Raw genomic sequence first — 10,000 nt, 5'->3', positions numbered from 1 at the left:
ACCTCCCCCTCCCCCTCCCCCCCCCGCCCCCCCCCCCCCCTCTTTACCTCGTTACACGTGTCATCATCCACAGCCCTGGACCTGACAGGCTCTGACACAGTCGTTGTGTGTTTGCGTCCCCAGATCGCCAAGGCGGCGGCGGCCGAGGCCGGCGTGAGAGTCCAGGAGGCGCCCCCCCACCCCGGCCCCCCCGGCCAGCATCACAGGGCCTCCTCGCCCTCCCAGCCCCGCCCGCCACCCCCCCACCACCCCGCCGCCACCACCAGCCCCCTGCAGCTCAACTCCCTCACCCTCAACTCCCGCTCCCTCACCCTCAAGCACGCCCATCGCCACGGCAACAAGGCTCAGCAGCCGGGCGTGCGTACGGACGTCCTGATCTCCGGCCCCCCCGCGGCAGGCACGTTCCCCCCCCCCGGCGCGCTGGCCGCCCGTTCCAGCAGCCTCTCCTACGACAGCCTCGTAGCCCCGGGAGAGGCCCATTTCCTGGGCCAGAGGGGGGTCCCGCTGGGCGGCTACCTCTCCCACTACATGACCCTGGTGTCGGACGCGTCCGTGCTGCAGCACCCCCCCTCCCACGCCTACGGAGCGATCTACATGGGAGTCAGCAGACAGTCTCCACAGCCCAGGGATCACTCACCCTCGCTTAAGGGCCTAACATCCAGAGACCCCTCTCCCTCCCTCAAAGCCCTCTCCTCCAGGGACCCCTCTCCCTCCCTCAAAGCCCTCTCCTCCAGGGACCCCTCTCCCTCCTTTCACGGGCTCACCTCTCGCGAGCTCCCCCCTCCGGACACTCCCATCGTGCGCTACGACAACCTGTCCAAGAGCATCATGGCGTCCATCCAGGGGCGTCGTGAGCTGGAGGAGAGGGAGAGCTCCCTGCGACTGCAGGCCCGCTCCCACGCCCTCCACGGCCCCGACACGGGCGTCTACGACGTCCCCAGCCGACGCAGCCTGCCGGCGGACGGCGTGCGCCCTCCGGGGTCGCGAGGCCTCACCCCTCCGGCGTACGGGTCTCGGGAGTTCCTGATGAGCACGGGTATCCTGGGTTACGGGGTGGGGAGGGCGTCGCCTCTCGCCAGCTCGTCGACCTCCTCCCTGCCGCGCGGCCCCAGGGTGGCCTGCTCCGCCCTGCAGAGCAGTAGCACCTCCAGCCTGCACGGCAAGAACCGCTACGGCTCGCAAGCCTACTTCCCCGACCCCCTGCCCCCGCCCTCCGCCTCCACCCTGCCTCGCATCCCCTCCTCCACCGCCTCCTCCTCCTCCCACGCCTACACCCTCACCTCCTCCTCCAAGCGCCCCTCTCTCACTCACTCCCAGGAGACCAAGGGCCCTGCGCCTCCTCTGGGGCTGTTGAAGTAGCTTGGCCCACGGCAGGGTTGGTGGGGGGTGTTCATCGCTATGCAGCGCCCGTCATTGCAGGTCCCAACAGCTGTGTGTGTGAGAGGACATGGATATGCAGTTAAGGGAGCCTGATTCTATTGTTTGTTTTGTTTTTTGCAGTTGTACCTCTTTTATGACAGATACTCTATGAATAAGGGATGAGTGCAAAAGCCACCTCATCCTACTTCATCCATACGGACGATTCTCAGGACAGTCGTGCTTCCTCGTGTAGCGAGGGGAATCAGGAAACTCAGTCAAAGTTTCAGGACGTTTGAGATGATTTATTGTTTGTTTTTGTTCTCTCCTTTTTACTACGCTTAATATTTGAAACCATGTTTGATTCGTTCATGGGAAAGTCCTGTTTTAGCTACGTTTTATAGTCATTTGGGTAAATAAAGTGTTTTGTTCCTGGTTTCAGAACGGTTTCTGTCATAAAACCATGCTTCTGCATGGCGTTTCTCTCCTCAATGATGCGTTGACATCATCACAAACACCAGCACACCAGAATCCACTACCTGAAGAGTTTATGGCGGGGGGGAAATAGCACCCTCTAATGGTCGTTATCGGGAGATGCCACTCAAAATAAGCTTCTGTGTTCAAATATCATCCCTAGCCCACTTGATATGAAAACAAATATATATATATATATATTTATTGAGTGAGTGATGTTTCTGAGAGTTGCTATTAAATTAATCCCAAACATAGTGAGGGATACTGCTAGGTATGGTGGAAGGGCTGAGGGCTGGAGATGGTTGCCATAGCCACAGACGTAGTCAGAGTTGGAGAGATGTTTTGGATTGGAGGGAACACTGTGTATCAGTAGCAGGTTACCTAGGTTCAGTCGTTCTCACACAGCTGAGGAATGAATAGCCTGCTGGGTTCAATACAGCCTTGTTCAAGTTACAAAGGCAGCAATATCTTTGTACGTTTCTTTTCTGTCTCTCTCTCTCTCCCCCCCTCTCTCTTTATCCCTCTCTCTTGCTCTTTCTTCCTTTCTCTCTTTATCTCTTTCTCTTGCTCTCTCTTCCTTTTTTCTTTATCTCTCTCTCTTTATCTCTCTACCTCTCTCTCTTTATCTGTCTTTATCTCTCTCTCTTGCTCTCTCTCCCTCTCTCTCTTTATCTCTCCCTCTTTATCTCTCTACCTCTCTCTCTGTATCTCTCTTTATCTCTCTCTCTTGCTCTCTCTCCCTCTCTACCTCTCTCTCTTTATCTCTCCCTCTTTATCTCTCTACCTCTCTCTTGTTTGTGTGGCATTGGTGTTAGCTGAAGTATCATCTGAACTACAGTCAACAGGTAAGGGCACAGCTCACACGTGAAGAGGTTACTGCTTAACCCTCGTGCTGCCTTCGGGTCACATGACCCAAAGGTTCATAACGAACCATTGTTGTGTTTACCCAATTTTACCCAATACAAAAACAAATTAAAATAATTTTCTTTTAACCATTCCAATGTGGGGGGTCTGAGACAGCCCGACAGTTAAAAGAAAATGCTTCACTTTGTTTTTGTATGAGGTAAATTTGTCGCAATACGACGGTGGGTCACAATGACTGATGGGTCAGAACGACCCGAAGATAACACAAGGGTTAAGGGATAACAGCATCTGCTAAATGAAAATGCTTTTATTACACCTGTTGTCCGAGGAATATTCTCTCTACATCCCATCCCACGGACAGGACTGAACCCGAACATCTCAATTTGAAAAAGCACCAAAGATTCCTTTATTCACCCAATTTTCTATGTCCTTTAAAAAAGAGATCTCAACTCTACATCTTGTCTCATTGATCTCTCACCATTACCACACGACCAATTCATCTTCAGGTCTGTCTATTTCTTTCCTCCAATCTTTCTAGCTCTTTCTTCACCTCCTGTGTCGTGTGACAGCGCTGAACTTGTCCCATACCGTGTCTGATCACATCTCACACACGACTCCATCTCTTCATCTGCAACATCAAAATGATGACATGGCAGCGATGTGAATGTCAACGATGGAACCGCTTTAAAAGCTCTTGACAAAATGTTCATTTCATCTGTGAGATGCATGTTTTTTTTGCCATGGCCCACTTAATGGATGATTGTACTGTTTGATATATTTGAGTTTGTTTTTCTCTCCCTGTACTTTCCTATCTCACTCCTCTCTCTCCCTTTCTCTCTCTTTCTGTCTGTCTTTCCCTTCCTCTCTGTATCTCTCTCTCTATGTCTCTCACTCTGACTCTGACTCATTCTCTCTCTGTCTCTTTCTGTCTCTCCCTCTCTTCCTCCCTCTCTCTTCCTCCCTCTCTCTCTTCCTCTCCCTCGCTATCATCATAGCCTGGGGTGAAATGGTAATAAGGCTGTGGCAGAGTGGATCATCAGTTGGTTGAGAGTCAGAAGTAAAGCTCTCTGATATGTAACAGTTTCTCTTATCAAGTCAGTTCAATTCAATTCACTTACGGAATTACAGTTATCCCAAAGTAAATTCTCAGTTATCAGTGACGGATTGTAATCTAATATAAATATGATGTTACAATATCTAATATTACACACGTATTGTCTCTCATCAAGCTTTAAATCTCTTTTTAAGGATGCAGATAGTCAACAGTGAAGCATGGTCTAACTTTAATGTTGGTGAGGTGGGAAGCTGAAAGCTCGGTGCGTTGTGAGGGCAAACTCAGCGACGTGTCGGAGCTCTTGGGGAACGTTGTGACGTGTTTTTTTACAGAAACGTCTTTTTCTCGTCCCCCTCAGACCCATCTGCTTCTGACGAGCTCCTCGTAAAAGCTTCCTCGTCCTCAGATCTCAGCTCGTGTTTTCATCCGGTTTGCATTTCAGCTGTTTATGTGCCAGAAGGTGACAGGCAGGTTGGCAGACGGACAGATGGAGAGGATAAACAGGCAGGGAGGCAGGCAGGGAGGCAGGCAGGCAGGCAGGCAGGCAGGCAGGGAGGCAGGCAGGCAGGCAGGGAGGGAGGGAGGGAGGGAGGGAGGGAGGCAGGCAGGCAGGCAGGGAGGGAGGGAGGGAGGGAGGGAGGCAGGCAGGCAGGCAGGCAGGCAGGCAGGCAGGGAGGGAGGGAGGGAGGGAGGGAGGGAGGGAGGGAGGCAGGCAGGCAGGCAGGCAAGCAGGCAGGCAGGCAGGCAGGCCATTGAAGTCCATTGAACTTGCAACTGTGGAACTTTAGAAACCTATTACTGGGCCTCTTGTCACGATACTCCAGCAGAACTGTGGTTTTCTGTAGATTCTCCTGATTAACAGGTGCAGCAGGTGTTGGAGTACCACAGAGTCAGAGGTGAAGGTTGGAAGTCTGCCTCTCTCTCTCTCTCTCTCTCTCTCTCTCTCTCTCTCTCTCTCTCTCTCTCTCTCTCTCTCTCTCTCTCTCTCTCTCTCTCTCTCTCTCTCACTCTTCCTCTCTCTCTCTCTCTCTCTCTCTCTATTTTTCTATCTCTGTCTCCCTTTCTGTGTCCCTTACCTCTTCTCTATGCCCTGCCTCTACTCTGCCCTGCCTCACTCTGCCCTGCCTCCTTCTGCCCTGCCTCACCCTGCCCTGCCTCTACTCTCCCCTGCCTCACTCTGCCCTGCCTCACCCTGCCCTGCCTCTACTCTCCCCTGCCTCTACTCTCCCCTGCCTCTACTCTCCCCTGCCTCTACTCTCCCCTGCCTCACTCTGCCCTGTCTCACTCTGCCCTGCCTCTGCTCCAGGTCAGGTTTAGGTCTCTACTCTCCTGTTCTCTGGCTCTGTTGACAACACATTCGATACACATTTCTTTTAACTAATGTACTTTATCGGCTTAATCAATCAATATGGCCTGCCGGACCCATATTGTGGTTGAATGCTGACCTTTCCTGGCTGTTTTCCTCGGGCGGAATACTTGTTTCCGGTCTGAGTTGTCTCAAGATATTATCTCCTGCCCTTTTCTGGCTATTAGCAGTGTTTTGAATGCCTCTGGGCCCTGTGTGTTAACTCTCCTAATGAATTAGCAGAGCTTCATCCCAGATTCACGGCAGTGGGCGGGGGTGGGATTTAGTGGGGATGAAAGGGAGGCATTGACTTTGTTTCTGCGAGATGAGAATCCGTGGGAATGAGTGCATGAAGAGGAATGCTGTGCGGAGCATGCCAGAAGAACCATCCGTTTCAGCACATGACCATTAAATATACCGTGCTGCACTGTAGCATACTGCAGAGGACTGTACTCTACTGTACTCTACTGTACTCTACTGTACGTTACAGTGAGGCTCCTGTCTCTGTGTGGGAGGGGCATGCATGGCTGTGTAGGTCTACAGGCATTTCTTTTGCTATGCAGTTACAGCATAATTGCGAGCTGCAATCCTAGTGTCTGGCATGTGCATGGAGACGGTGCCAGTGTTGCTGCTTCCATCAGAGCAAAGTTGTTTCTGTCTGAACACATGAGACCAGCCACAGCACACCAGATCTTCATCACCATTGATTCATCTCTCGTCCGCGGATCATTTTGTCAAGTCTTTTCGCCTCATAACCAACTGACAGGAGACCACCAGTGAGGTACTGCTCAGTCCCCCCTGTCTGGCTCAGCACACAGGGGGGGGGGGGGGGGCGAGAGAGAGAGAGAGAGAGAAAGAGAGAGAGAAAGAGAGAGAGAGAGAGAGAGAGAAAGGGAGAGAGAGAGAGCTGTTATTGGTATTTAAGTGGATTTGTCTCGTGTCAGTCTATCAGGATGTCAATGTGTGCAGTACCTCTGTTGTACTTCATCCTTCACACCTTCATCCATTTATCTCTCCTTCCCTTAATCTCTCCATCCCTCCCTCCTACCTTCTTCTCTTCACCCTCCATCCTCCACCCTCCATCCCTCCACCCTCCAACCCTCCACCCTCCATCCCTCCACCCTCCATCCTCCATCCTCCATCCCTCCATCCCTACACCCTCCATCCCTCCACCCTCCATCCCTCCATCCCTTCACCCTCCATCCCTTCACCCTCCATTCCTCCACCCTCCATCCCTCCATTCCTTCACCCTCCCTCCCTCCCTCCCTCCCTCCCTGTGCCCCTCCATCCCTCCCCCTGCCGTTGAGCACGTGGGGTGCACAGGGCTAGGCTTGAGCGTGCTTCTCCACTTCAGCTGCATCATTTTGTGAGCCCAGAGGGATCTATGCGAGAGTGTGTGTGTGTGTGTGTGCTTGTATTTACTCGTGTCTCACTTCCTGGACAAACAACAGGGAGACAGCAGAGATTACAGAGCTCCTCAAACCTCCACAAGCTCTTTTTTCTCCCACAGAACATCTCTCACTTTCCAACCCACCTCCAACATCCCCCAAACCCCTGGACGCTGCTCCTGTTACTATGACAGCAGAGAGGATGTGTGTTGTTATGAGGTTGTCTGTTTTTTTGTTGTTGTCAATTCAGCACCTCTTTCATGAGGGAGAGGGCAACATTCATTCGAGCTCACTGCACGACTGTGTGAGAGAGTGTGTGTGAATGGTGTGTGTGTGCGTCCGGCGCGAGTGTGAGTGTGTGTGCGCGGACGTGTGTTCGGGTGAGCCAGGAGAAAGGATGGCTGCTCATGTCTGAACTGCCTCCACGTTCGCAGGGGAGAGTCGAGACAGAGAGATACCGGAGGGGGGGACGCTGACGCCGTTTTTTTCTCCCCGTCTTACAGAAGGGTGATAATCTCCCGTCATCTGGGGAGAAGATAATCAGAGACATCTGAGCGATGCCCGCTGAGGTGAAGGAGGTAAGCGCGCTACATTCCCTCCGCATCCTCCCTCTCTCTCTCTCCCTCTCTCTCTCTCTCTCTCTCTCTCTCTCTTTTGATTCCGGGGTCTGCTTCTGTTTCTGCAGCTGCATGTTTGTTCAGACTGCTGGTGGTTTTGTGCCATGCTGTGCGAGGGGAGCAAACCAGCGTTCAGGTGTCATCACATGGCTGTTCGCCGCGGTGTGCTAGTGTGCAGGGTGACATGCGATTAACATCTCTCTGTCAACTGCATGTGTGTCTGCCGTGTGTACGGGCTTGTGTGTGTTTGCCTGTGTGTGCCTCGGTGGATTGTACGCTTGTGCCTGCGTGTGTGTCTGTGTGTGTGTGTGCGTGCGTCCGCCTGTGTGTATGCATTCCCGTGTGTGTGTATGTGTACTGCAGACCTATCGAGAGGGTATTAATCATGATAGTGTTATGAGGAGAACAGCCACCCACAGGGGAATATGCTGCGTTCTGTGAACTCAGACCAGAGTCTGTCAGTGTGAGCCCTAAGGCAGAGCGCACATGACCATGCAGTATTTGAATGCTTTAATGCTCCACGGACACACCATACACACACACACACACACACCATACACACACACACACACACCATACACACACACACACCATACACACACACACACACCACACACACACACACACACACCATACACACACACACACACCATACACACACACACACACACTGTGAGGGGGAGTGGAGCTCTTATCCTCAATCGAAATGATGTGTTTGCACAGAAGTGGATAGAATATTCTGTTGTCAGATTGCACTGGTACGCCCACAGCTGCCCAGACACCTCGACTGGGAAATGAGAAAAGGCCTGGGTGTAGCTCTGCGTTTCCACCTCCCAGTCTTTTAAAGTCCGTCAGACAAAAACAATCGAGATCTGAACCCTTGAGTGTCTCTGAAACTGCCAACGAGCACGCCAGTTAAGTGTGATACAGAAGCTGCCCGTGGTCCCAGACCTCTGTGGCACAACAGTCATTCCGTCACATCGACAGTGGGAGGCACAACCATCTTCACTTATCCTCATCGTTTCATGAAGACAAATGAACAATTCACAACATCTCGTCCGCGGTTCCGCACCAAATTGCCTTGCGTCCCAGAGAAAGCCTGGCCCATCGCCGTGACAGTGTTCTGGCACTTTCCCTGCAATCTCCCTCTCCTGCATGATTTATCCATCTTAATGAGGTTGTGACAAGGATCGGGAGTGAGCCGACAGTCTCCACGACAACCACGCGACTCGGGGAGGCCGGCCTCACGAGGCAGTCAAACCCTGTAATCGTGTCACTTCCTGGTTCAATGCCTCCCAAATGCAGGTGCAACGCATCGCGTTTGTAAACAGTCACGCGGACGGACGAGGGCGGGGGCAGGGGGAGGGGGGTTAGAGGACCTGGCGGTGTCTGGCTGGGAGGTCGGGGTAGGGGGGGGGGGGGGGGGTGGGGGGGGGGGGGGGGGTTCTGGCTGGCTGGCTGGAACGCCTCTGTGAGAGAGGGGGGGGGCAGACCAAGTGAGGCGTGAGGAGGACGGGTATGTAAGTGGGCCGTGGGTCACTGTGTTGTCCGGCTTCGTCCTGGTGCTGGTTTGGTCCAGACTCGGCCAGCACTGACTGGCCTCCGTGTTCCAGCTCTCTGTCCAGGCCTCTTCAGCCTCATCAAGCCCCTACTTTGTGGATACCAGTAGCATCCCTAGAACTGGTCAGACAGTGATTTATCACTCCTTAGAAGAGATAGATACATTTCATTTGATTCATTTAGCAGATGCTTTTATCCCAAGCGACGCTAGCGTATGACAATACGTAGATAGATGCTGTGGATAGATAGGCACAAGATACAATAATAGATGTACAGATGGACATAATTGACAAATAGAGGGATGGATTGTTAGGCAAAATAGACAGATAGATGAATGGATGGATGCAGGCAGGCAGGCAGACAGACAGAAGGGGACAGGTCTTTCACCACCATGGTCTCCAGTGTGACCACCGTAGACTCTTTCATCTCGCCACATCTCCATCTCTCTCCCTCTCCATTAGTCCATCTCCATCTCTCTCCCACTCTTCATCTCTCCCTCTCTTCCCGACCATCCCATTGGTATGGAGATGAGGGCTGTCGTATTTCAGAACGGCAGGACCGGGGTAATTAGAACCCGCCAATCACAACATCGGTCTTTTACTCCCCAACTCTTCGAGGACGTAAGAAGGGCTGAAAAACAATCTTCCCCTCGTCCGCATGTTCGCATGTTCGCGTGATGATTCTTTCATGTGCGGTGATGAGGACGGAGAGAGCCCTCGTAAGGCTGCTTTAATAACGATGAGGATGATTGGATGAAATGAGTTGCGGTTTGAATGGAGCTCAGGTAATAATAATAGCCCAATGACGCACTGGTATTGTTTAGCTGTAATTTACACATTAATTCTCCCCGCACGTCTGTGGAGAAGGCAATGGTGTAATTTGAAGAAGATCAGAAGAGGAAGAACTGAAGATGCTTCCCTGTTGTGATTACCATGGCACCCCTTGACACACACACACACACACACCACACGCACACACCACATGCACACACAGATCCCCATGTAACAACAACATCCACAAGATCACATTGATCTCAAAAAACTACATGAAGTTTACAAAAACAAGTCTAAATAAATCATGTTCACCGTCGGTGCCAGACTTGAGTCTAGTGTTCTCGCTTCTCAGACGTTTGTGAAGTTGCTGCTGAATAATTAATGGTCCTTTGGAGAGAGGTTGTGAAGAATATTCCTCTGAGAGGGAGAATTTTTTTTGTTTGTTTCTTTTTAAGTCTATATACATAAATCACTACGTAAATGACCTCCATGTGTCTCAGGCTAGCAGCTGGACAGTGTTGATTAAAGACCAGACAATGTTACATGTGAGAAAATCCCTCCAAGCTATT

At 52.0% G+C, this 10,000-nt stretch overlaps 2 protein-coding genes across 4 annotated transcripts in view; both read left to right on the top strand.

Moving 5' to 3' along the window:
* Positions 1 to 1,794, top strand: part of zdhhc8a (zinc finger DHHC-type palmitoyltransferase 8a) — a 14,883-nt gene extending 13,089 nt beyond the window's left edge. The window contains exon 10 of the mRNA XM_062478648.1: positions 124 to 1,794. Within this exon, the coding sequence (XP_062334632.1) occupies positions 124 to 1,359 (1,236 nt within the window). The 3' untranslated portion in view covers positions 1,360 to 1,794. The remainder of the gene's footprint in view (positions 1 to 123) is intronic.
* Positions 1,795 to 6,720: 4,926 nt separating this feature from the next.
* Positions 6,721 to 10,000, top strand: part of arvcfa (ARVCF delta catenin family member a) — a 20,285-nt gene continuing 17,005 nt past the window's right edge. For 2 of the 3 annotated variants that reach the window (XM_062478265.1, XM_062478264.1), the window contains exon 1: positions 6,722 to 7,059. In XM_062478265.1, coding sequence (XP_062334249.1) covers positions 7,039 to 7,059 — 21 coding nt within the window. In that variant the 5' untranslated portion in view covers positions 6,722 to 7,038. Of the gene's footprint in view, positions 7,060 to 10,000 lie in introns of all 3 variants that reach the window. The other variant, XM_062478263.1, reaches the window with a different exon arrangement.

Source organism: Osmerus eperlanus, chromosome 14 (assembly GCF_963692335.1).
Source record: "Osmerus eperlanus chromosome 14, fOsmEpe2.1, whole genome shotgun sequence".
NCBI lineage: Eukaryota > Metazoa > Chordata > Actinopteri > Osmeriformes > Osmeridae > Osmerus > Osmerus eperlanus.
Note: the sequence above shows the minus strand (reverse complement) of the source record. Positions and strands in the feature narration are given on the sequence as shown.